Consider the following 25728-nt stretch of genomic DNA (forward strand, 5'->3'; position numbering starts at 1 on the left):
ATGTGGTGACACAGCGAGCCACTTCATGCGCTGAGGCTGTGATATAGAGGCTGCATTAAGAACCGTGCCACACTGCACTGTCTCCCACAAGGAGGTCTCCATCCCACATGCCAGCTCCTTGAAATCTCTGACTTCCAGATCCCAGGGTGGGCTGTTTATCACAGAAAGCACAATGACTAATTCTAGTCTGAAAGATTAGCACCCTGCACCCTCCCACCACAGTCCCATCTTCCTTGTAGCTGGGAATTTTAATTCTGTCAGCTGATGGCAGGGAAAAAGCAAAATGTCCCAAGCTTGAAGACATAGACACAAACAGTAACACACATCTTGGGGACCATGATGGAGGGGAACCCCAAATCTAGATGTCCTACAGCCCCTGTGCTCCAGACAAAACACAGAAAAACTGTCAGCTGCCCAGAGTATCCCTGGGCCAAACTTTAACATTTCTCAAACATCCGGCGAGCATACTGTATCATCCTCATGTCACAGATGAGGAAACGGAGGCTCAGTGAGATTACCGCACTGCCTAAAGTTACAGAACTGATTGTGGGCAGGGCCAGTAATTTGCACCTGAGTGTATCTGATTCTAAAATGCATGCTCTTTCCGTGACTGCAGAGTATCAGAGGCAAAAAAACAAGGAAGATACTGAAAAACGAGTTCCCTGCTGAGAAACAGCTCCACCTGAGCCATTCACCCTGACTGAAAATGCATCACCCGTCATCTGAAGGGCCCCTGAGCACAGGAAGCTGAAGTCCAGGTTGATCCCATATATTAGGAATTATGGAGGACGGGACAGGGAGGGAAGAGAAGGGCGGAACACCAGGGAAAGAAGGCCCTCTTGCTTTCTAAGCAGTAATGTTTTCTCCTAGCAAACGTGTAAGGTGCACACGCATGCACACACACACACACACACACACACACACACTTCCATTCCAGGCCCCCAGGCCTCCCTTGAGCTCTGCAGGAAACCCAAGGTCACCCAGATTCTTAACCACTGTGTAGACCTACAGTGGCCTGTAACCCCAAGACCTCAGGAAGGGAAGTGCAGGCCTCTGTGGGGAAAGGGCCCTGCGTGGTCTCCTCTTTGGCATGAAATGCCATTGGAGACGATGCACAGATAGTCCCAGGACACCACCTGAGCGACTGAAGGCCTTCTGTCTGCCCCTCCCAGGACAGGGGCCGCTACTCATCCAGTTTCCAGGTCTCACGCTGACCTGGCCAAGGCTGCAGCTCAGTGTAATGCTCTTTGCAAACAAAACAGAACCAGGCCAAGCCAAAGCCCCTGGTGGCTGGTCTTGTTAGGGATGTCCTGTGATCCAGAGCAGCAAAGGTCACCAAAACTGGATCCTACAAGGGAGGCCACTCAACAGCTGTCGAACAGCAAGGAGCGCAGTATCCACCTAGGATTTGGCCAAAGCCTTCTGAGCCAGGGACCCTCAGCGGGGCCTCCCGGCACTTTCTGCTCACTGCTCACCAGGCAGGGCTCCCTTCCGACCCACTTCCTGCCAGCCAGCATCTTCCTGCTGGATCACAAGCCACCGAGTACATGGGCCATTGGAGTGCACCTGATACGCAGAGGCTGCCTTTACGTCCTAAGATAAATGCCTGTGCAGATTACTGGTATAATTTTTTAGAAAGTAGCACTAAATTGAAATATAAGTCAGACATTAGAAGAGAGTGATTTTTAGAAAACACTTGTATTTCAGTGAGGAATCTCACTAGCTCGTCCATCCATGGACACTGCATAAATCTAAATTAAGAACAATCAGAAGTCATTGCAAATAAGACATACAGGGGAAAATCAAAGAACAAGTTGAATACTAAATAAAAATTAGCAAATAGTCATTGATGAGCCTTTTGTATGTAACTAAGTAGGTAATATCCTTACATGAACGCCAGAGGAATGTTTACATGTCGTGTCCCACAGGCAAATAACTTCGCTGCATGAGTGTCTCCAAGCACCGCTTGACAATCACTTTTCTGGGCCCCAGCCACCAACTGCCGGGAGTGTCACCTCCAATCCCTTCATTTGTACGATGCCCTAAGAAATGCAGCTAGATGCAGCAGGCGGCTCTGCCTAGGAAGCCTGTCTCCTCCCATCCCCTTCTGTCCCCCTGTCCCCCGACCTCAGTGTGTGTCTCCTGGGGCCCTTGGGCTCCTCCACGTGCTGATCAGGCCACTTGTCTCCCAGTCCTGTTTCCCTTGGGTTCTGTGATGCCCAAAGGAGCCTAGAGGCCTCATCCCAGACACCACTGCTCCTGATAACAAGCCCACTGCAGGCACTTAGTCCAGACCGACCCACGAGGCTCGGCCAGAATGTGGGAAGCAGCAGCAGCCATGGAACCCGGGACCTAGGATCACCGGCAGCCAGGAGGATGCAAGGCTGTTTGCACATCTCTTATCATCCATGCTCTGGGTGTGGCCCGCCTCCCCAGCCTTCTGGGTTTCTGTCTTTAGGGTGGGGTGGGGGCAGAGACCGAAGGTCCAGTTGGAGCTTGGACACCTCTCCTGTCCGCTCTCAGAGGCCTCAGTAACATCCCCTTCTGGGCCAGCAGCAGGTGCCCCTGGTTCTGGTGGCCTCCTGGTCTATACCACCTCTTCATGCTGGCCCTGCATTCGGTCAGTAGGGATCCTCTCCCCAAGCCCAGCCACAGGGTGCACAGTGACTCGTGGCAGAGCCTGATAAACATGGTCAGTTCCTGCAATGTAGCTTCTGGGAACAGACTTCAGTTTCCCTGAAGGGGACAGGCACAGAGCCTCTTGAGGGGACTCCCATCAACCACCAGATGTCTGGGTGAATCTGCCTATAGCCTTCAGGTCTTCTGGACTGGCCCCAAACCCACAAGGCACAAAGCAACCGCCAAGCTAGAGCTACAGCTAAACTCTGGGTCAGGCCTCTTGCCAAGGACAGCTGGCTTGGGGCTGTCTTTTCTATCTGCTCCATACTCAGCTCAGGCTGAGGCCGGCTCTAGAAGCCACACCCAGATTAACAGAAGGCACTTTGACATGAAACCATCCCACCATCAACTGGAGTATCAGCTTGGAGAGCAAGGCAAAGCCCTTGTTTAAATGGTTTAAACCCTCTCCTGGGACATGCAGGGTTTGTGTATGGCTGTCCAGCATGACCAGCCATGCACAAGCTCAGGCCTCGCCACGCCCCGACCCCAACAGGTGAAGATGGGGCCCCGGGACAGATGTGTGGTCAGATGATGGTGCAGCCACAGCAGTACCGCTGCGGGTAGTCCACCGCGTACACCTGGTGGTCAGTGCCGTAGACGTAGTAAACAGAAGTCTTCCCTTGGTACCGGTAACGAACTTCTGTGAGGGGGACCAGCTCGATGGTCTGGCGCTGCGGAGACAAATGAGGAACAACAAACTCGAGTGTTTCATTTGTCACTTGCCTGCTCCAGAATCTTCAGTAGCTCCCTGCTGCTGTGAGATAAAGTTCATGCTCTGGAGTTGGTGTGGACTCCAGAATTTGCTGCAGAGTCCGATCTGTCTGTCTAGATTTATGTTCTGCTCTGCTCCTTCCCATAGCCTGCACCCTGGGAAAAACTGAATTTCATCCTCAGCCACCATCAGAATCCGTGTTTTACCAAGTAGGGTGGAAGGCTCCCCAGGGAAAGCCACCAGCCAAACCAGATGACATCCAGGGCACTAATTTTAAGATGAGGAGTGGGGGGAGCTGGAGGATAAAGTCATATTAAACGTTTTTATATTGAAACACCCTCAGAGGGACTAGGGCGTGGTTTGTAAATTCTGGGTTAAAGTTTAGGATAAAACATTGCTACCAGAGAAACTTCAGAGCTTTCTGGGCTGTCAGGCTCCATTCCCAGACCTCTCTGGCCCCTCCAGCTTCACGCTCTTCCTGACTTGGGCAAAATCTTTCTCAAGTGCGCCCTTCTGTTACAGTTTCTGTCTCAACGTCCGCTTATCAGGACGCAGGGGACCCAGACTCCGGTCCTCATCTGCGAGACTCAGGCCTAGCCACCAAGTCCCTGTCACAGAGCTCTGCTACAGGGCCAACCTCCCACAGTCCCCAGCCAGCAGCAGTGACAAGAGGGGCAGCACAGAGGTACCTGGGGACTTGGGAAGGGTGGGCAGCATTGCCATCTAGTGCCCATCAGAATAAACTGCCCAAACAGGGCGGCTGGGAGCAGGCTGGGATCCAGGGTCCAGCCTCTCTCCTGAATCTCTTAACACTCTCCTTCCTTAACTGGACAACAGGGAGTCAGAATCCAAGCCACACCCTGCCTGGTGTATGCAGCCTTGTGTCCTCTGCCCCCTGGTCACACAGTGCAGCCCTGGTACTGCTGCCTCCTCCGCGTGACCCTGTCCTGACCCTTCCCTTCCTCAGCCCCAGGCTCAGGAGCCTCTAGGCAGAGAGTGAGGCTGAGTTTCCCCTTCTGATGACCAAGCAACAGCACCTCTGCCTGGCCCCAGAGCCTCAGTTGACAGTCCCAGACCTAAGCCCCCGAGGTCAGGGCCCCCCACACCAGCCCCTCCACCTCACCTGCTGCAGGATGCGGCCCCGAGAGGCCAGGGCAGCACTGTGCTCCTCGATGCCCCTGCGAGAGGCCAGAGAGATCTCCTGCAGGGGGAAGTCCACAATGGGGTACACCTGGGGGAGACACAGACAGAGACCACCTGGCTTTCTCACACCCACAGCGTCAGCACTCAGAGCCTTTGGCTTTGGGGTGTGGCTGTATGACTGGCAGAGAACTCAGATCCACTCCTCCCTTCCATACTGAAACTACCTACTGTGTGCCTACTGCAGACATGCGGTGCACCCCAGTAAACCCTAGAGCTCACAGTCATCCTACGTAAAGTCCAAGGACAAGGGCGACTGCTCCCCAGACCCTGTGTCCCTGGGCCGCACTGGGAACCTCCTACATCAAGGCCAGGCCTGTCCTCTGGGCCTCTTTGTGTCCTTGAAACTTCTGAACCGTAGCCCTGTCCCTCCACCCTCTAAAAGCATTACTCAGTGTCCACCTGTACCTAGTGCTACTGTGGACGCTGCGGGCAGGGAGGTGATTTCCAGTGTCCCTGCCCACCAGAGCACACTCTCTGTAGGCCCATCCAGAATCCTCAGCCCTGTGGATGAGCCCTGTGATGGGATGAGCCCCGGGGGGAGCCTAGCAGGCGTGAACCCCCTCTCCCAGCAGGAGACCTTGGGGCAGAGCCCAGAAGGAGTCTGTTTTTCCTCAACTTTGCCTCAGGAGCAAAAAGGCAGCCATAGACAGCAAATAACCCAGCAGGTCCAGCTGGGATCCAAGAAAATCCTACTTATCAAAGCAGGCATGGGCCAGGCTTCCAGACCCGAGGACATCCAAGCTCCAGGACAGCAGGGCTCACCGACCTCCTTCCTGCCAGGGCAGCCACGTCCCCACCAGGCCGCCCACCAATGACTGTGGCCCCCACAGCTGCAGAAGAGCCGGTCCTCTGCCCTGCCAGCCCTCCTTACTGCCAAGTTCTCGTCCCTGAAGAGGCTTTCTCCTCTGGCTTTCCCCAGGAGCTCCCTGGGGCAGTCGAGGTGGGGCTCAGACACGAACTCAAACACGCTGTTCCTCCTGGGAGAGAGAGCAGAGGGCCAGGTGGTCCGCACAGGAGCTTGTGCGGCAGGGCAGGGACAGGGTCACGGGGTGCAGCGCAGGAGAGGGGCAGCCCCAGGACCTTTGGCATCTGTAAACGTCAGTAACCCCCATGCACCTTGGGGAGTGAGAACGGAAGCTGAGCGTTCATGTCTGGGACTTCCCTGCACTTTTGTCCGGGCACAGGAGGACAAACCCTCTCTGCAGAGTCATGGTGGATGGGATGCCCCAAGGTCCCCAGCGTGAGCGCTCAGGAGTCATCGGGAGCTCAGGCACCAGAGCACAGGCACAGCAGCGCTCCAGCTCAGGGCCTTGGGCCACCCCGCGACGTGCCCCCTCCCAGCCTCTTCTGCCCTGGCAGCTCCCTGCACCCCGAAAGGCCTCCTGCGTGGTTTCTCGGTCGTGTCGCCTTCCCCGCCTGGCACCAGGGCGCCGCCACCTACCACGTGGTGACCAGCTGGACAGAGTGCACCAGCTTCCGCTCCCCCCGGCAGGTGGCGCACGTCTTGCGCCCTCTTCCAGAGCACGCGCTGCACCTGCGGGCCACAGTGGGCGCTGCTGGCTGGCTCGCAGGCTCCAGAGAAAGCCAGAGCGGCGCCCTCCTCGGGGTGGGTGCCCACGCCCTCACCCGCCCTCCGTCCTCGAGGCTGCCCCTCCCGCCCAGCCCGCGGGGGCCTGAGCTTTGCTCCCCCCGCCCTGCGCCTGGCCTTCTCGGCACCCCCTCTCCCTGGCACGACAGGCACAGCACCCAGGCCAAGGCCACCCCACGGCCTGACTGGAGCTTCCTTTCTTCTCTCCCGGGGTGACTGAGCCGGCCACGGCGGCCCCTCCACCGCTCCAGCTGCATCCAAAGAGCCCTGGGGCCCTGCGGGAATTGTATTGCTGGAGCTCACGGGCACTTGAGCCTGTAAACGTGTTTTTGCTAATGCCAGTTTATACTGAGTTTTTTCTCCTGGCAGAGAAAGGAGCCTGAGTATCCTTCCAAACGGAAGCTCTTCCCTCCTCCTGGTAGAAAGCCCACCACGCCTTGCCTGCCGCTGCCAGGGGGAAGATCTGAGGCATGATGAGCCAGGGGTACCAGTGACCAAGCCAGCCTTGAAATATTCACACTCCTCTTGATTTTGTTTCTCTTTAAAGACTTGTAAGTGCGTTAAAGGATGTGATTTACAAAATGCAAGGAGCAAAGAAGGAACAGTGTCCATTGTTTAGTCAGTCAACCAACTTGCCTTGGCCCGTTCAGGCCCTGCCACAGATTTATAAACAGAGGTTTGCCAGTACCTGCTCCTCAGAGGCAATTCTTACCTCTGTAGGTAGTTTTGGATAATCACAAAGAAACTCCCTACTCCCCATCCTGCTCACTTGTTTGGGGTTTGGTTTCATTTTGTTCTGTTTTGTTTTCTGCTCTGCCATTCAGGCTGGCCTTGAACTCACTCTGTAGCCCAAGCTGGCCTCAAACTCACACCGGTCCTCCTGCCTCAGCCTCCTGAGTGTTGGAATTACAGGGGTGCTCCCCACAACTGGCACATACTTGCTGAGTGCCACGTTGCCTGGGAATGCCAGGCCTGGAGAGGAGCTCAGCCCTCCGTACCGAGGCCTGGCAACACCTCTGGACACAGACAGTGGAAACCAGGGCACCAGAGAGCCAGGACACTTCCCCTGAAGGAAGGGAATCCCCACCTGCCCCTACCTGCGCCTGCCAGAGCCTGAGCACAGGGGACACCTCCGAGGTGGCCGGGCTCTGCGCTTGGTTCCGCTGCATGCTGGGCACCTCACCTGCAGACAACCACAGCCTCAGCCCGTGGGCTGCTGGGAAGCAGGGCACCAGCCACGTCCTCTGAGCACAGCACGTTGGATGTGGAGTCCCAGACGCTTCGTTACTGGATCCCTGGTGCTTTTGAGACCGAAGCCCCTCTCCCTTCAGCTTCCAAGCCCTCGGAGTCCTCTCACCCAGTGCCAAGGGGGACAGGAGGGCAGGGGCTGCAGGGGTTCAGCGTCAGGGGACAGGAGTGGCGAGGATGCACACAGGGACCACTTTTGGAAATGGCCTGGGTGCTGCTCACAGGAGACGGGAGGCACCCAGAAATGAGGAGAAACAGAAAGGCCAGAGGGAGAGGGGCCCAGGCAAGCCACCAGGAGCGAACTTCAGGAGTGAGGAGACAGGAGAGGAGAGAGAAGCCAGGCACAGGGACCCACAGCAGCCTGTGAGCCACAGGACAGGAGCTCTGGGCAAGAGAAGGCAGCCCACCAGAGGGCAGTGTAAGAAATGGCCGAGGCTGGCCAGTGGTCAGCGTGTGACCCATGAGGAGGTTCCGGCGAGGCGGAGCCCAAACACTCAGAGGACGGGGACTTTTTCTAGGAACACCTGAGGGCGAGGAGGCTTAGGCTGGTGCCCAGAGGCCTGGAGGTCTGCTCCAGGCCCGTGTCGACCTGAACTCAAATTCAGCCAGGTTCAAGTTCGCATCAGCATGGGACCTTATTTGGAAATAGTCTTTACAGAAGTCATCAGTTAAGATGAAGTTGCAGGATGTCCACAGACTTGGCTGGGCCCAGAGAAGATTTATAATTCCCAGCTCTCGTGCCTCTCAAAGCCTCCCCGGTGCTGGCCCAGATCAGCCTCAGTTCCCTTAGGGACCTGGCACTAAGCAGGTGACCCGTGAGTGCGAGAGATGGATGCAAGGGAGAAAAGGTAAAGTGGAGGGTCTGGGTGCCCGAATCATTAACTGTACCCATCTGAGGTGCCCCCCTTTTTTGCAGCACAAGGAATTAAAACTCAGTTTTTTGCACTAAGCTGTATCCTTGGCCCTTTTTATTTTTTATTTTGAGACAGGTCTTGCTAAGTTGCCTAAACTGAACTTGAGCTGTAATCCTCCTGCCTCAACCTCCCAGAGTGTGGTAGGATGACAAGTGTGCGTCACTACATGCAGATGAAACCCTCCCATTTTACAGAAGGGAAAATGAAGGCCCAGAAAGGGAGAATAATGCTTGAGGTAGTACTATTCATTCAAGGAGACGCAAGCCCCAGCCCAGTCCTAGCTTCCTGTCTTCTCCTCACTGTGGGGTCATCTCCTCCTGCGGTGCACAGGTGACTCACCGTGCCAGATCCGTGGCAGCCACTGCACTTGTACCGCCCGTGGCCACGGCACTTGTGACAGTCCTGAAAGCACAGTGTTTACCTTAGATCCAGTTTGCAAGCACCCCACCCCACCCAGATGCCACCACCTCACACAGAAGTGCAGGTTCAGAGCAGGACAGAAAGATGGCCTGGGGAACCCGTGGCCCTTCTATGACTCGGAAGTACCCTGGGAGTCCCTGACAGCACACCCCTACTTCCTCCAGGCTGGCCCTGTCTGTCCTGCATGCCAGCGAGGGGACTCTTAGAGCCTGACGGGGGGGCCCTGTATGATAGCAATGAACTTGCCACTAGAATTTAAAAATTACTCAATAAAAACAGCTTTGGAATACTTTGGTTCCCTCTCTGAATCTTTTTCGTCTTATAACTCTGTGAAAACACACAGAGAAAAAAGTCCCTTTCTTAAATCAAACTAATGCAAAAACAGGCAGGAATTAGAGGAGAAGAGAATAAGTGGGGTGAAAGGCCAGGCTCCCCCTCCTCTGCCCGGGCTTTATCGCTCTCACCAGAAGGAAGCAAAATGCTGCTTCCTGCTGACTCCCTGGGGAAGTACCAGTAGCGTTTCCACACACATTGGTTGTGTCGGTTTCACTGGGTCAGTTACACACCGTCAGGATACGTACTCGGTCACAATGTGACTAAGTTTGCTCACCGTCTAAAGCTGGGGACAGGTGTGTGCATAGGATGAGCTTTCTGCCTTGAGAATGCCCATTCCCTAATTCAAATGGAATTATGAGTCCAAGGTGCGTCCAGGGTTTGGGATTAGGCTTATTTGTACCTTGTAAAGAACAATCGGGCCGGGTAGAGGATTCTTTTTGAGAGGATAAGAAGCCAGCAGAACCTGGAAAATCAGCTCCAAGAAGAGCAAGTACCATCACACACCTTGACCAGGGAGGTGTGAGGCACCTGGGACTTCCTAGTGTCCTCCTGGAACATCGCGGGGACCTGGACCTGGATGTCCCAGAGCTTGGGCAAGGTGCCTCTCTGTGGCCCGTTGACTGAGTGGTCTGACACAGAAAATAGGTCCTTGTAAGAGCAGCAAAAGGCGATGGGGAGAAGATTTTATTTATTCACCGAGCAGGCATTAGGCCAGATCCCAAGTTGCATAAATGGTGTACAAGCCAGCCCATGCCATAATCCCAGCACTCTGGGAAGGAGGAGGATCCTAACTCTGAACCCAGCCGCCTTGACAACTTAGCAGTCTAGTGAGATACTGTCTAAGGATAAAAGTTAGAAAAGGCACTTAGTTCAGTCTTCATTAATTAAAAAAAAAGAGAAAGAAATAAGTGTATAAGGGTCTCCTCTGATGCTGGCTAGGCACTCAAGCTTTCAAACAGAGCATACCTGGGTGCAATTCTAGGCTAGCTACTCAGCCTCCCTAAGCCTCAACTTTCCCATCCGTAAAATGGGGATAATGGTGGAATCTACCATACAGGATGGTGACAAAACTGAACAGAATAATGTATACAACATGCAAGGATAGGACTGAGATGTGCCAAGGGCTCAGTAAACAAGAACTACCATCTATCGCCACCATCCCATCTCTTCCCTCTGTTGCAGGAGGCAAATGCAGATATGTCACTGTTCACTGGGACAAGATATGGCAAGCGCTCTGCGTAAGACCTTTGTAAAATGCTCCAAAAACTCAGAGGCCCAGGCAGTCCTGCTGGGGAGGGACAGCAGTGCCAAAGTCTTCATAAAAGGCAACACATTGGCCGAGTCTTGCAGAATGGACTGAGTGGCACAGCAGAGAAAGTAGACAGGACCAGGGCTTCCCAGAGAGGGAAGCACAGACCTGGGGGGCCTAGAGGTCTAGAAACCTTAGGGCCCCAGGGTTGGGTGGGAGGCAGGCAGCGCCCAAGAACTATCCGTAGCCGGTGGGGAGGAAGCATCTCCAAAGCAGCACTGGGGAGCCTCAGAGATGAAGTCAGCCCTGCGTTTCACGGGGACGGGGAGGCCGCGGCTCCAAGCAGACGAGCATCTCAGTCTTCGTGAGTAGCTGGCGCAGGCCCGGGATGTCCCACCCGCTCCTCCTCCTCCTCTGCCCCCAGCTGAGCTCAGACAGCTCACTTACTAGTGAAGGGTTGAAATGTCCACTCGCTTATCCTGGACTCGCTGAAGGTCTCCAGTCGGTACTACCAAGAGGAAACGCAGCAGAGCTGTTAGCTGGGTGTGGTGGGTGGTGCACGCCTGCAATCCCAGCACTCTGGGAGGCCGAGACAGGAAGGTACACCTGAGCTCAGCCTCAGCAGTTTAATGACTTAGTGAAACCCTGATGCAAAAATAAAGCAGTTTTTCAAAGGGTTGGGGATGTAGCTCCGTGCAGAGATATGAGTTCAATCCCTAGTACTAAAAAAAGAAAGAAAGAAAGAAGGGAAGGGAGGAGGGAAAATCAGCGTGCACACACGGACCCTTTATAAAGCTGGAGGCAGATGCCACCTGCTAGACTCGATGGGGAGACCCAGGGCTGCTCCCACAAAACACCCTGTGCTGTTCGGTTTACTGGCAACAGCAGTTCTATTCTAGAGGGCCTGAGCCACGTGCAGCAAGCTCAGCCAGCCCTGCAGCTCACGCAGGAGCAGTCTCAGATCCTCACAAACTGCTGGAGAAATGTCTGGGAAAGGTCTTGAAGCGACATCCGGCCTTCGATGCACAGAGGCCACACGGTCCACTGCTCTGCTTCCCTGGGAAGGAAGTGGCACGCCTAGCGTCCAGATCCTCCTTCTCAGTCCTTAGATGAGATGAAGGCAGGATCAGGCCACGGCTTGGATCTTCCTCATTCAGTGAAGAAGCAGAGGCTCAGAGAGATTGCTCGGTTGACTTGTCCAAGGTCACACAGTTCCTAGGTGGCCCCTTCCTCCAGGTCTCCTGGAGAGCCACTGCCGGTGTCCAATTTCTGTGTGACTGCATGCTCACTAGAGGACAGCCATGTCATGACACTAGAGAGAGTGAACTCTGTGCAGGAGCAGACAGGACTGCCCATGTCGGGGCAGATTTCCTGCAGTGACAAATGAATGGCTCCTTGGCACGGGACACCAGAAAACCCCAGAGGGGGCTGGCTCAGTGTGCAGTGGGTCGGGCCTTGGGGCTGGCAGTCCAGCTTTGGAGCCCAGCTCCACCACCTCTGAGCACATGATCCTGGGCCAGTGCTTTGCCTCTCCAGGCTTCCATCACTTCTCTGTAGACAGGCGGAATCTGCCCCTACATAACAAGATGTGAATGCCACATGCTTTGCACGAGTCTAGCACATTAGTGCATCTGAACTTGTCCGTGAAGATCTGTGATGTTTATTGCTTTTATTACTACTCATGGCTGCTGAACACAGAAACTGCAGAGGGGACTCGGCATCACCAAGTCCACGACGCGCCACCCTCACCCTGACTTCTGTTCCCTGACTCACACCACACAGCCCCACCCGTCCCAACACCCCAGTGTCCTGTCCAGAGCCTTACCCTGCAGAGGGTCTGCTGCCTCAGCTCCTGGATGACGAAGTCCCTGGCGGCTGCAGTGCCATAGCAGCATTTGGAGTTCACAAAGCTGAGGAGGGCCTCCCGGGCCACCGCCTCGGTCACAACAGGGACTCTGCTGCAAGGAACAGAGAGGTGCGGTCTGTCTGGGAAGGGCCTGTGGGCTTACGCAGGCCAGGCCCGGCGTGGGCAGGGCTACTGCACCCTGGAGAGGAGAAGAACTCCAAGAGCAGTGGCCACAGTAGAGCCCAGCAGAGTCCAACTGTAGGGGGTGCATTGGGCAGAGGGAATGAAGGCCAGATGCCAGGATGAGAAGGGAAAGTTTGCTCTAGAGGGTGCAAAAGCACAGTAGATGAAGGGTACAGCTTAGGAGCTGACAGATTATAGAACTCAAAAACCAAAACCAAACCAAAGAGGGTGTCCTGGGGTAGGAGGAGGCAGGTCAGGCAGAAGGAGCCTCCTGCCCTCAGGGAACGCAACTTGACCAGGGAAGCTAGCGGCAGCACACAGGGAATGAGCCCAGCCTGTGGGCCATGTGGGAAGGAGATGAGTGCCCTCTCTGCACCCATCCCTCCTCCCAGGAAAGCCCTCTGCCCTGAGAACGCAGCCCCTGCTGAAGCCTTCCCACCGCAGGCCCCGAGTGGAAGAACCCCTGCCTCGCGTTGCCCTCAGGCTCCAGAGCTGCAGCGTCTCTTTGGCAGCCCCGAGGGCCATTCAGTCCTGCTCTGCACACCTGGGTCTCCATACCCACCTGGCAGGGGAACAGACAGCAGGGCAGGGCACACTGTGCGGGGCAGGGGTAGAGATGCGTCCCCAGGGGAGGGGGGCTTTTTGCCTGGCACTGGGGAGGGGGGGCAGGAGCTGGGGACAGGGAGGTACCCTGTTTCTGGATGCAGAGGAGGGGGCACCCAGGTAAACCCCTTGGGGTTGGGGTGGACCCCTGAGGGGCCAGCTCCCCTTCCCTTTGCACCAAGCTAGCTGGGCAGCCTGGGCTTCATGCTGGCTTTCCAGGCATCCAGACCATGGCTTAGTAAACTCCACAATAGTGGGCCAGCTGGTAAATAGTTCAGCTTTCATGGGCTGCAGCCTCTGTCTCAGCTAGCGAACCCTGCTATTGTAGTGCAAAAGCTGCCATAGATGAAACACAAACTGTGTGTTTCTGTATCCCAGTGTGACTATATCCCAGAAAAATTTTGCTTACAGGGATAGCCTAAATTTGGCCACAGGCTTATAAACCTCTGGTGTCAGCTGTCTTTCAACTCTGGCTTTACATCCAACCAGCCGGAAGGACTCGGTGAATGCAGGCTCTCGACCAGAATCTGATTTGCCAGGTCAAGGATGGGAGGCATCCCCAAGGGATCCTGAGGCACTTCGAGGGCTAAGAATTCCCAGAGGGTGCTCTGCTAGGGTGGCAGTGAGGCGGGAGTGTGCGACCTGCTTCTCACCTGTGTTCCAGGATGGAGGGCCAAGACGGTGGCTCCAGCAGCCTCCCCAGGGCCTCTGAAGGTGGAAATGACACCTGCTGACCTGGGAGAGAGGGGAGGAAATGAACAAGCAGAGCCCCAGCAGCCACCCAGAAGAGCAGGTGAGAGCCGGGTGCAAGGAGAAAAGGCTGGCTGTGAGAAGGCAGGAGTGAGGAGGCACTTCTGAGACCGTCCATGCGGGGTGGGTATGGCAGATTCTAAAACCAGAGTACCGGGCTCTGAGACAGGCTTAGTCACTGTCAGGGGCTGGCTCTCATTCCCCACCCAGCATGAACCGGAGCTTCTCTGAGCCCGAGGGGAGAGGGAGCTGCCTCAGTACCTGTGTGTTAAGAGGTGTCCTCTCACCCAGCATGAGCCCCTGGCCAAGCTTGCGGGAGACCCACATGGACTTACTGTCCCTCTGAAGAAGATGGTCATAGCTGGGCAGTCTCTCCAGGAGTTCAGTGGAGGGTGCTGGAGAGTCCTCGGACTCGAAACTGAGGTCACTCACACCTGCAGGATGACACAGTGCTAAGCCATGGGGAAGATCAAGGGAAGCTGAGAAGCGGGATGGCTGCTCCAGAAAGCCAGATTAATAAGCCAGCCTCGTGGGGCTGGGGATTTAGCTCAGCGGCATAAGCACCTGCCTTCAAGCAGGCGGTCGTGAGTTCGATCCCCAGTACCAGCAAAATAAATAAGCAAATAAATAACAATAAGCCAGCCTCGTGCTGGGACACAGAACACATCTTCAGAGTAGAAGGTTAGCAGATTAACACATTGATAAGGTCAAAGCTGAGTGGCCCCTTTTGAGGTGGAGCCAGGTCAGGACAATGGTAACTCTGTTCTCCTGTGCATACTGCTGACTTGAAGATCACCCATGGAGTGACACAGACACTCACCAGGGGAAAGGCAGAGGGCCATTAGGAAGATGAGGGTCAGCACGGAGACTCTCTGGGTTGTGGGCCCCTGTGTGTCCACGGTACACGCCATCACAGTCAGAAGCCAGAGGAGAGATGCTCAGGAAAGTGGATCTGACCTGTGACTCAGCCCGGGCACCATCAGTAGACAGGACATGTGCAGACCCACCTCCTTCGGCTGTGAGTGAGCACTTCCCTTGGTGGCTGTATGATGGGACAGGATGTGTGCAGTGTCCTGTCCGTGAATGGCACATGTAAACTCTCAGAGAGAGCCGGGGCCTGAGGACGGTGGGTTTCCCTTTGCCCTGTGCTCCCATAAACCAGAGGACAACGTGAACATCACGTGTAGGAAGGGCATCGAGCACAGCCCTCTCCCCTGGCGTGGCCTGGCTCCCCTGAAAACCAAACAAAGGATCAGAAAGAGAGAGAAGAATGAGAGGAGGAAACGTCAGAGCTCCATCCATCATCTGGGGCCCACCCTGACCTCTGGGCAGCAGTCACATTTCTTTAGAGCTAAATTAATCTCGCCATTATGCTACGTACAAAAATAAAGATCCGGAGGCTGAGCTGCTGGAGGATGCATCATTTCCTGTGCAGACCTCAGCCAGCACAACAGGAATGTCACTGGGCATTGTGACAGGGCCCGCTCTGCTCCTGTTTCTGTGGTGAGACTTTCGGAGCAGTTGGGGCCACCACACCCTAATACATATGTCACATATGGCTCACAAGGAAGGTGCAGCACACCCCTTCCATGCATCATCGCCACCAGCTATCCCAGTGCACAGTAGAACGGAAAGCTCAGAGGTGTGATTGGGGCCACCAGTTCACACCCCCAGGGGAAGAGAGCTCAGAGAAGATCCTCTCTCCAAGCCCAGGGACGTGGGCTACTTAGCTCAAGTCCCGGTCTCCCCCCAGCAGCACGCAAACATCAAACAGCTATTGAGAAAAGTTTGAAAAGACAGTCATTTTGTTCAAAAAGAAGTTTTCCTTATGGAAAAAGGGGCCATTAATAGATGACCCCTTCAGCTTCCCCTTTTGAAAATGCCATTCTTTCTAATTCAGATGATAAAAGCAATTTAGGACAGTTGCCCCTGGTTCCAGATGAGTCAGCCTAAAAGCACAGAAAAGCGTGTCCCTGCGGCCCCCGGTGCCACAGGACTGTGGCGTTTTGCTGTGTAATCTGTTGGTATGGACGGGTGTGCAGCCCCTTTGAACAGTGCCCCTCTTCCGCCTGTCACCTTGACAAAGAGCGACATGCAGTGGGCACATCAGAGCACCAAGTGGGTGCACGTGGATTCCTTGTGGACTGAATGACACTTGAGATGTGCAGGTGACAGAGACAGGAGGTAGGGTGACGGCTGCCGGGGGCCCTGAGGAGGATGACACGGGAACTTTGTCAGTGCGGAGAGCTCCCGTTTTGCAAGATGAACAGGGTTCCGGAAACGGAGCGTGGTGGTGGCTGTGAGATCCTGTGCGCAGCCCGAGTTGTGCATTTACAAGGTGTGACCTGAATAGAGGGTGAAGGCTTAGTACATGGGCACTCGTTCCCTGCTCTGAACACATTCTCCCGTTGCTCCTGCCGCTTTCCGAGGCAGCTCAGGAGTCTTCTTTCCTGTCTTTATGAGGCGTGATAAAAACTATGGTGAATACTTCTGCCGAAGGCAGGCTCCTGAGAATGTTACGGTGAGTCCTCACCCACCTGACACACTGGATCTAGCGCGGTGTGACTGCTAGCTCTTCCTCAGAGCAAACATGATCATGGAGGTAAACGTTTTGAACCCAGGCAGTCACGACAGCGACACTCAGTGAGCAAGACTCCCAGAGCTGCTTCAGAAAGCAGCAGGAACCATGGGAGAGAGGCTGAGGTGAGGGGAGGGATTTCAGGGACTCACAGGCAACGGGACCTCTGGGGTCTAGCAATGTTAACACTTTTTTAAAATGCTTTTTAACATTCACTTTACTTTTTGATCAGACCCCACTAAAAATGACAACGATGGCAAAGCTTATGTGTGTTTTCCCACAAATAAAAATAACTTTAAAGAGCAAGAGATGCAGATGATCACAAGAGAAAGGACGGGAAGAAGTTCTGCTTTGCTAAGAACAAACCAAACAATGTTGGCCTCACAATTTAAAGGCATTTTTAGCAAGACTGAAAACCTATCACTCTCTCTCACCGAGAGCTGCTGTGTCCACTGCTGCCCACGGTCACCTTTATTTTATTTTGAGACAGGATTTTGCTAAGTACCTAAGTTACTCAGGTAACTTGAGGCTGCCCTATGGGATTTCATCTGCACATGGGCCAGGGAAAAGCCTTTCTGTGTTTTCCAGACAAGGATGAGAGTGGAAAACAGTCAGACGGGAGTATAAAGCCAGAGGCCTGCAGGAGGGAAGTGTGAGCACTTGGGAGCCTCGGCTGCCATGGGGTGACACCAGCATCCGGAGAAATGGGAAGCTGAACTCTGTAGTACACACCTGCATCCCAACACTCAGGGAGGCCGAGGCAGGAGGATCACGAGTTTGAGCCCAAGCTGAGGAACTTAGGTGCTTAGCAAAATCCTGTCTCAAAATGAAATAAAAAGGACTGGGGGTATAGCTCAGGGTGAAGGCTCTGGATCCAACACTTGTAACACAAGTGGGGAGAGGGGAGAAGGGGAAGGAGGGCGGGGAAGGGGTGACGGCCTGGGAGAAGGCCTTGCTGAGAGAGCTCTGCCGGCCCTCCCAGCCCCTTCTGCCCCCAAAGAGAACAGCAACCACTGTATTATTTTCAATTATTTGGGACTCTGATTTGCAACTGACTTGAATCATTGGAGATGATGATTTACAGCTGTTTTTCAATTATTTAGGGTATGAAACTCGTGAGTTGGAGAAAGCTCCATCATGCCAAGACCAGGTCACGTGGGTGCTGGGCCATCTAAGCCCTGCTCCTGCTGTTCAGCGGTAATTTCTGACTTCATGGCGTTTACACACACGCGGGCGCACACACGTCACTTTCTTGGCCTAGCTTTGTACCCTGTCAGCCTGCCCAGACCTGCTACCTTCATCTCCCCTTCCCCACACCCTGTTCCCTGGGGTCACGGCCCCCACTAATACAGCACCCTATAGGTAGGTGGAGGTTTTAGTCACCCTGGCCCTCAGCTGGGAGCTCAGCACAAAATCCCAGCACAGAGGTAGGTGGCAGGGAACTCACATGTTTTAGGGCATCATTTTCCATTCCCTAAAACCAGGGCTTGGGAGTCCAGCAGTGGAGAGGGAGAAATGGGTTGTGGATCAGAGGGGGCTCTGGAGCTGGACTCAGGAGAGCCCTGGGCTCTCCCTGAGCTTGGCCGGATTTCATAGAGCTGATACGTCTTATACCTCCCCAGAGGCAGAAGCCACCTCTTCCTGTTGGGGTTACAGGACCCACCACTCCCTGTAGGAATGCAGCAGCCTACAAGAAGCACCAGGGGCCCAGGAGCCAGGGCTGCCCAGTGGGCAAGACCTGGACATCAGCACAGCATCTGCACCCTGAGGGTGTGTGAGAGCCCAAGGGCAGGACGGGAGGAAACACACACCTTCCCACCACCATACCAAGAGAACCTCCATGGCTGTGTCAGGTCTTCAGCAAGAGGTCAGGGGAGGAGAGGACAGTTAGGTAAACCTTTTGGGACAGAGCAGACCCAAGTGCCAAACAAGGATCCCCTATGCCCAGCCATTCAGGGAGATGGCAGTATGGCCTCGGATCAGGATTCTCACCCATGAGCTCAGCTCTGCCCTAATTCCATGGGTCAGGCCCCTGACCTGAGATGCCCCCTCCAAAGCTTATAGGGGCTGGAGTTACAGTCCATCTTACTTCAAGATCCTCTTGCTTATCCTGTCTGGGAAGCTTTCAGTCTACAGTAAAAGAAGTATATTACAAAAGATGAGGTGTACAGAAAAACAGAAATGCTCCCTTCTGCTCTGTGCTGGAACATCACACTCTAGGCTCAGAGTGGCCTGCCCACCCATAGCCAGGGCTGCTGAGGAGCAGATCTGCTTAGTCTAAAAAGACTCTTAGGGCTGTTAAGCAAGGAGTGGTCTTGGTACCTAGAACTGAGGCCAAACACGCTCTAGGTAAGGATTTGTTCCCTTGATTTAACACGGTGTTGCCATCTGTCACTAGAAAGGTGATGACCATGCTGGGAGAAGCTCCTGGTCACTCGCCACATGCCACCTGCCACCTGCCACAGTGCCCACTGGCCTTTGTGGTGATCTCTACTGAGTGCCAGGTCCAGCACATTCCTATCCAGGCTGACTTCAGAGCAAGTTTTTCTCTTTGAAACCACTGGCTCAGTACATAATGCACAAGTTCTGCAGTGGGCTCCCTTCCTCACACCCGGAGGACAGGTGTCCTGCCTCTGGTCCACCCCCTGGGTTTTCACCCCTTTTATAAGTGACCCCCCCTTCAGGGTGTTTTTCCTGCTGAGCCTGCCTCATAACCAGGGCTTTCAGAATCGTGAGGTATTAAAGCATTCATCCTGCTCTCAGCTAGCTTATGAAAAGTCACCTGACAACCCAGAAACCTCAGGGGTGATCACATTTTCCATGAATAGCTGTCTACTTTTTTTTGTTTTTTGTTTTTGATTGTTTGTTTGTTTGTTTTTGAGGCAAGATCTGACTTTGTAATTTAGGCTGGCCTGGAGCTCAAAGCACTCTTCCTACATCAGCCTCCCAGGTGCTGGAATTACAGGTGTGCACCCCATGCTTGACTTGGTTACATTTTTAAGGGTTTGGGGGCCTAATCTGATCACATGAAGCTCTCAAATACTTAGTAAGATTGCTCCACACTGTCTCCTACTTTAATGTGAAAAAGATCATAACAGAATTTAGATTGGGCTAGTTCTAAGATTAGTATAGGGTAGCTGTGTATTCTGTTTCAGTTCTAATCCCTAAAGCTTTACAATACCAATGTTAAAGGTAGCACAGTCAGGCAGAGGACCCTCCCGCTCACCGTGCCTGGTGATGCTGAGGCTGCATCCGTGTCACGAGCCTTCAGGATTCAGAGGAAGCTGTAGGCGCCACACACAGCTCCCCAGAGCCCAGGCATGGCGCTTTGCCCACATCCTCACTGGCTTCAAGCTAAGAACCCCTAATCTAAGGTCTATTGATAGATGAGGAAATTGAGACCCATGGAAGTTGAGTGACTTGCCCAAGATGGAACCGTCACCTCGGAGCAGACCAGGACTCCAAGCCTAAGGTCTTGATTCCTGGTCTGAGCTCTTTCCTCCCACCGCATAGCCCCATCCAAATTCAGGATCCAAAGTTTCTTCTTTTCAAACACAGCATAGTTCTTCCTAAAACACCATTTCTTTCCTTATGCTTTTAAGCAGTCCTCAGATTCCATTGTATTTCTGTCCTCAGGACAGGAGGCTCACCTGGCTGTCTCACTGGCATTAACAAACAGGCAGGTTTGTTGCTAAAGCCAAAAAGAGACTGAAGCAAGAAGTTTGCACTTACACTGGGGGAAAAGGGGACTGTCAGCTAGAGCAGGGATGGGGACAGTGCCACCCCAGCTGGTGCCACAGCGGTCAGGGAGCAAGGGCACATCCCAGCTTTGCCCGGGCTTCTCACTGGTGACGGAAGAGGAGGCTGCAGGGTGCGAGTCAATTTTACCTGAGAGAGGAAGGCAGGGAGGACTGCAGGTGCCTCAGGGACTGAGCCCCCTGGGCCCTGCGGGGGGAAGGCTAGCTCTCTCCCAATGGGGTACAGAGGTGGGGACCATGCTGCCCTGAGGTGCACTACTTACAGTCATTATCCCTCAGGTCCCTGTCCATGGTCCAGAGGTCCAGCAAGGAAGTGCTGCGTGCCTGAGAGCTGGCTGCAGGGATCTGAGGACCACACTCAGCCCTCCCGTGAGGCCCATTGTTACTGGATCTGCATTCAACAGAAACACCCCACCGCACCCATCCCACCCAGTCCCCATCACAGGGAGCTGGAGCTCCTCCTCTCAGGAACCTCCCCCTGACCAAGGGTTGTGGTCAGGAGTTGTAAGGAGAACAATTAGAATCAGGACATGGAGTTTATAATATTTTTTTATGATTGTCACCCAGAGTTAACACAAGAAAATGAAGGAAATCTATTCACAACACCAATGACATAGAATATTTAGCCAAGGGCCTGAATCCCACAGCAATGTCCCACATGAGTCCAGATGAAGATCCAGAGCTTGTGACAATGCCTCCCAGGAGTCCAACTGGAGGTCCAGAGCCCACAAGAAGGATTCATGCCAGTCTCTTTTATGGATTCATGCTGGGAAGGCCCAAAGGTCAGTGGTGGAAGCCAGAAAGTCCATGCCAACGGGGTGAAGGAGCTGTGCTAGTGGGATGAGGGTTATACACTGGAGCCAAGAAGTCACACTCAGAACAAAGACCAGGGCTGTCCTGAAAGGCACCACAGCCATCCTCAGTGACACAGAGGCCCTGAGCCCCTCCAACAACAAGCACAGTCGAGTACATGCCAGGAAGCCAGTGTGACGAGTTCATCCTGGAGACCAAGCAAGATCTTCCCCTCCAGAGCCAGGAAGCAATGCTTGATATGAGGACCAAAGCTTCTCCAGGAGAACCAACAGCTCAAGCAGCAACATGTAGGAGAACCCACGATGCCTCAGTGCCTCAATGCTCAAACACCTTCTCCTTCTCCAAATCTCTGTTTATGCTGGCAACTTTCCTCAGGTGAAACATCTATGTTCAGCAGCTTGGTGATTCAATTCTGCTGGCATTAAGTTGACCCCAGTTTTTAATCCCTAATACCAAGTTCTGTGGATGCTGCTGGTTGCCTGGGTCCTTGCTGCAGTTCTGTGGGGGACCACATATCTTGTCTGTTTTCTGGAGCTGGGCTTCACACCCTTGTCCTCTGTCCAAATTGAAAAGTAAGCGGCACTTCAGTGAGAGATGGGCTTTGTATCACAATGGAGCACCCAGAGCAAGCTCACAGCTACAGAGAGCTGACTCCCTCAGTGGGAGGGATGGTGTGGGCACTCAGACTGAACTCTTTGGTTTCAACCTCTTTGTCATCTCAGAATCTGGGACAGGGAGGAGGTGCTTCAAGCCACACAGCCCGAAGTGACCAAATCCAGTCCTCAAGGCAGAATGCATGAACCAACCACTATGGTGGCCACGCTGACCAGTCCCTGTGAAGTGACTGAGTTTGTAGGAGATGCTAAGGATGGAGCCCAAGAATGCTCTACACTGAACTGAACCCCAGCCCTGCCTATGGGGGCTGCAAAAATTTTCTCTCAGTCCTTTGAACCTCAACTCCAGAGACCATCCGTCACCTCTGGAGGAGTCTCCCAAACAGTGACCGCCCAAGGCTGTGCCCTGGAAGTGAAGAGCTTGGTCCCAAGGGCACTGCAGGCCTCACCCCTGCACTCTTCCTCCACAGCATGGTGGGGGCTCCTCCAGGGCAGCACTGCCACAGGGAAAGAGACTGCTCTGGGCCGGCCTCAGTGTGCCCAGCAGTGTCTCTGGGAATATGCCAGGGGCCCCTCCTGAGGACTGCGGTCACCTTCACTGGGGGAAGGCAGAGACTTGTTTCTTTGTGACTGGAGCGCAGCAGGTTTCTGACAGCCACGCTGAACCTGGGGGTGGCTCCCTGCTGTTCTGCGGTGGCTCGCAGTCTCTTTCTCTGTGTACATTTATGCATATGAATGTCTGCTGTGCATAAGGATCGCACTCACTTGGAGCTGGTGCTGGTGCATAAACCACCTTAATTCTTTCCTCTTCCCTTGTTCTTCTCTCCTTCTCTCCCTCCATCTCTAGTTCCCTTTCCTATCTGCAAAAGATGTATCTATCTACTTCAGATGATCCGTTATTATGCTCTTCAATTATTTATACTTTGATTTTCTCAGAAATTCCATTCAACCCAGCTGTTCTACTCCATGTATCTTCCCCAAGGAGTTAAAGACATCTTATTGCAATGGCATATGCACACCCATGTGTATCACCACACAGCTCACAAGAGCTGAATCTTGCAAGCAGCTTGTATGTCCCTCAGCAGATACATGATAAATACACACATGTATATATCCACAATGGAGTACTACTCTGCCATAAGAAAGATAAATTTGCATTCTTGGTACGAAAATGGATAGATACACTTTGAGACCATAATATTAAGCAAAATAAGTCAGATACACAAGCACAAGAATGGCATGGTTTCTCTTTTTTGAGAAAACCACGAGGCACCTCTTTTCTCTTCATGGCTTCTGCAGTCGCCCTCACTGCCCACTCTCAACAGGCTGCTCGGAAAGCAGGAGCAGTTGTTTTTTAGATGCTTCTTAACACATCGCTGTGGCTTAACTAAAACACCATACTGTTATTATATCTTGAGTCCTTTCAAAGCAGCAATGTGTACTACATAATCCCCACCCCAAAAGAAACCACAGGAAATCATTTAAGTGGCAAACAGAAGAACTGGAATGTTAAATATAGCTGGTTAAAAGGTTCAGAAACTTCAAGGCTGAAACAATGCATGGCTTTGAGCAGCCAGGAGCTGATCTTAGGAAGCAGGGAGAGCTGATCTGCAGGCACGCCAGGCTTTCCACACTCTAGGTGGAATGGAAGTTAATAAACAGCTTTTGAGATGCACAGGAGATAAATGAGCTAGACTGTTAGACCGTTCTGATCCTGCTTAAGCACTGGGGCAGGAGCACTGCACGTGATGTTATATTTGAATGACAAAGAACAAGTAATGGACCCATCACCACCTTGCATGCATGGTACCAGGACGGTCCTTGTGAAGGACACCATTCACAAGAGCCACACTGGGCCCTTCTGCCCCTGCACAGGTAAGTGCTCCTGAAACAAGTGCTGAGCTAACACAGTATGTAAAGGGACATGGGGAGGAGGCGGTAGAAAGCATCTCATCCTGCCGATAGCTGGTGTAGGCAGGGGCACTGTGAACATAACACAGAGAGGTGCCCAGGAGCAGGTCCCTGCCATCGGAAGGTGAGTCAGAGAGGATGGGCTAGGGCAGACCGAAGAGGGCTCTGACATCAGACCGGATAACCGGGGCTCCATGCTGGCCATGGGACATTTTCCTGGTGCCAGAACCCCCTGCTGGGGCTGCTTGGGGGAACAAGCTCTGCTCAGCTGTCACTCAAGCCCTCACCCCAAACTTTAACCTCTGTCTGCCTCCTCCTTGCAGCTAAACCTGGTGCCTGGCAGGCTTTGCAGTTTTTTCTCCCACTGGAAAGACAGTCACCTAGGGTGGCCACCGTGTCCATCCCCAGCTTCCTGTGCAGATCACATTGGCCTTAGTTCTGGTTCCTGTCAGTGATTGGAGTCGTCAAGGTCTGACAATAATGCAGGTTCCCAGGCTGCTCCTCGGAGAGCTGATCCGGTGCGTTAACGCAGAACTCTGCATCCTGGGTTTTTAATCAGCAAGTCCCCAGGTGATTCCAGCTCAGGCAGCCTACACTTTAAAGCACACTGGTTTAGGGAACCAGTGTAGCACAAGTCAGCAATCTAAGCTCTTATTTATTTGTTTGTTTGTTTGTTTATGGTTTTAGGTACTGAGGATGAACGCTGGGCCTCTGCCCTGAGCTACATTCCCAGCCCTTTCTACTTTTATTTTGAGACGAGGTTCGCCAGGTTGCCTAAGCTGGGCTCAAACTTGCAGTCCTCTTGCATCATGCCCAGTTTAATCTCTTATTTCTTAAAAGAGCCATCTCAAGGCAGAAAAAGTAAGAGTTTAATGAGGTTACCTCCACGCTGCTTGAACTCCTTTCTCTGTAAGGGACTCCTTTGGGCTCCGATGAGGATTTACAACACAATGCAGAATTGTTTTAATGGGGTCCTTTCCCTGCCTGCTGGGTGTGCAGATACTTCCAGTGGGGTACAGATACTAACAATGGTGAGAAATGGAGAAGCATTTTACAGTAACACACAAAACCATTTTCCAAAATATTAGCTCTGTTGGTAACTGCTTCCATCTGAACAGTCTTAGGACATTCAAATGAAAGACATCTACTTTATATCCTGTCTCTCTTTGGACCCAAGGTACCACCTGACCATCTGATAAGCTGGTGGCATCAATAATTCACCAGAATTTTCAACAGGATTTAGCCATTGGCTCTGTCTTTGGATAGTGGAGAAAGGCCCATTTCAGTCTCCATGGAGAAGTATACGTGGTTAAATAAGCATAGATATTCTTCATTTAACAATCTACCTATTTTAACTACTATTCAGACTTACAAGCAAGGTGTACTGTTTGTACTTAGGACCTGCTGCTTGAACTTACAACCCATCTCCGTGTTTTTGTTTTTGTTTGTTTTGTTTTTTTTTTTCACACAGCTCTGTGAATCTTGTTTATAAGCCTCAATTTTTTTGTGCAGAAAGCCTGGTTTTTACAGTACTGTAATTTTTGCTACTTGTATGGTATAGTATGGTGTAGTATAAGATAGTATAGGGTAGGGTAGTATAGTGCTGTGACTTTACATTTCTGTTATACATCATAGCACGGCATGTAGGTAACAGCAAAGTCACCAAGTTGGAGTTTCCTTGGACCACTTCTATGTTCTGAAAGTCATAATGCACATACCATAACAAGTCCTCGCTCAGTGACCAATTCATTTAGTGACCTAGTCACAGGAACTGCACCTGGTCTCTAGCAGAGGATGTCTATAGTTTTAAAAAGTCCTGGACTGGGTACACACCTCAGTGCTGGGTACTTACAAGTACATGACCTGGGTTTGATCCTATACTCTCTCTCTCTCTCTCTCTCTCTCTCTCTCTCTCTCTCTCTCTCTCTCTTTCTCTCTCTCTCTCTCTCTCACACACACACACACACACACACACACACACACACACTTGCACACACAGCAAGTGCGCATGACATCACCCGCCTTGGCCATCGTTGGGGATACAGTTCAGTGGCATGTGACTGCTTCTAGAAGGCACCGCTCCATCTTGTATCTCTGTGTTTGACTGCTCTGGGAACCCTGCATCAGGAGACTCATCTGGTACCTATACTTTTTTGTGGCTTCCAGACTCCCTCTACATTGTAGCTCATATCACAATTTCCTTCTCTGTAAGTCCAAATAGTATTCTGGGTTAGGTATTGTCATGGCTTTATGTCTGTGTCCCCCAGGCCCTTGAGTTTGCATTGTGCATTTGCGATGGTTCACTGTCTAGTGCTTGGATTGA

The 25728-nt window shown here is 52.9% G+C and overlaps 1 protein-coding gene across 2 annotated transcripts; it reads right to left on the minus strand.

Annotated features, from left to right (window-relative positions):
• Positions 1–1679: 1679 nt before the first annotated feature.
• Ssuh2 (ssu-2 homolog) lies at positions 1680–20431 on the minus strand. Of its 2 annotated transcripts, none has more exons than XM_063225187.1 (12): positions 20331–20431; positions 14067–14165; positions 13635–13716; positions 12175–12307; positions 10797–10857; positions 9605–9729; positions 8684–8746; positions 7280–7365; positions 6036–6128; positions 5466–5571; positions 4515–4622; positions 1680–3350 (listed from the first exon to the last, which is right to left on the minus strand). In XM_063225187.1, exons 1-12 carry the CDS (start codon positions 20356–20358, stop codon positions 3204–3206), a joined length of 1131 nt encoding a protein of 376 aa, XP_063081257.1. In that variant the 5' UTR covers positions 20359–20431; the 3' UTR covers positions 1680–3203. The 2 variants fall into 2 exon arrangements, with proteins under 2 accessions (XP_063081257.1, XP_013001792.1); XM_013146338.3 differs by lacking the exon at positions 20331–20431 and adding an exon at positions 14552–14887.
• Between the last annotated feature and the right edge of the window lie 5297 nt (positions 20432–25728).

Source organism: Cavia porcellus, unplaced genomic scaffold (assembly GCF_034190915.1).
Source record: "Cavia porcellus strain 051 isolate PalLab524CR breed Dunkin Hartley unplaced genomic scaffold, mCavPor4.1 scaffold_15, whole genome shotgun sequence".
Lineage (NCBI taxonomy): Eukaryota > Metazoa > Chordata > Mammalia > Rodentia > Caviidae > Cavia > Cavia porcellus.

Coding starts and splice junctions, on each gene's coding strand:
- Ssuh2 (XM_013146338.3), bottom strand. CDS start 14,642: ATGGCGTGTACCGTGGACACACAGGGGCCCACAACCCAGAGAGTCTCC. Junction 12,308..13,634: donor CCCTCCATCCTGGAACACAG/GTGAGAAGCAGG, acceptor TGTTCCTTGCAG/CAGAGTCCCTGTTGTGACCG. Junction 9,730..10,796: donor GACATTTCAACCCTTCACTA/GTAAGTGAGCTG, acceptor TTTCTGTGTCAG/ACCACTCAGTCAACGGGCCA.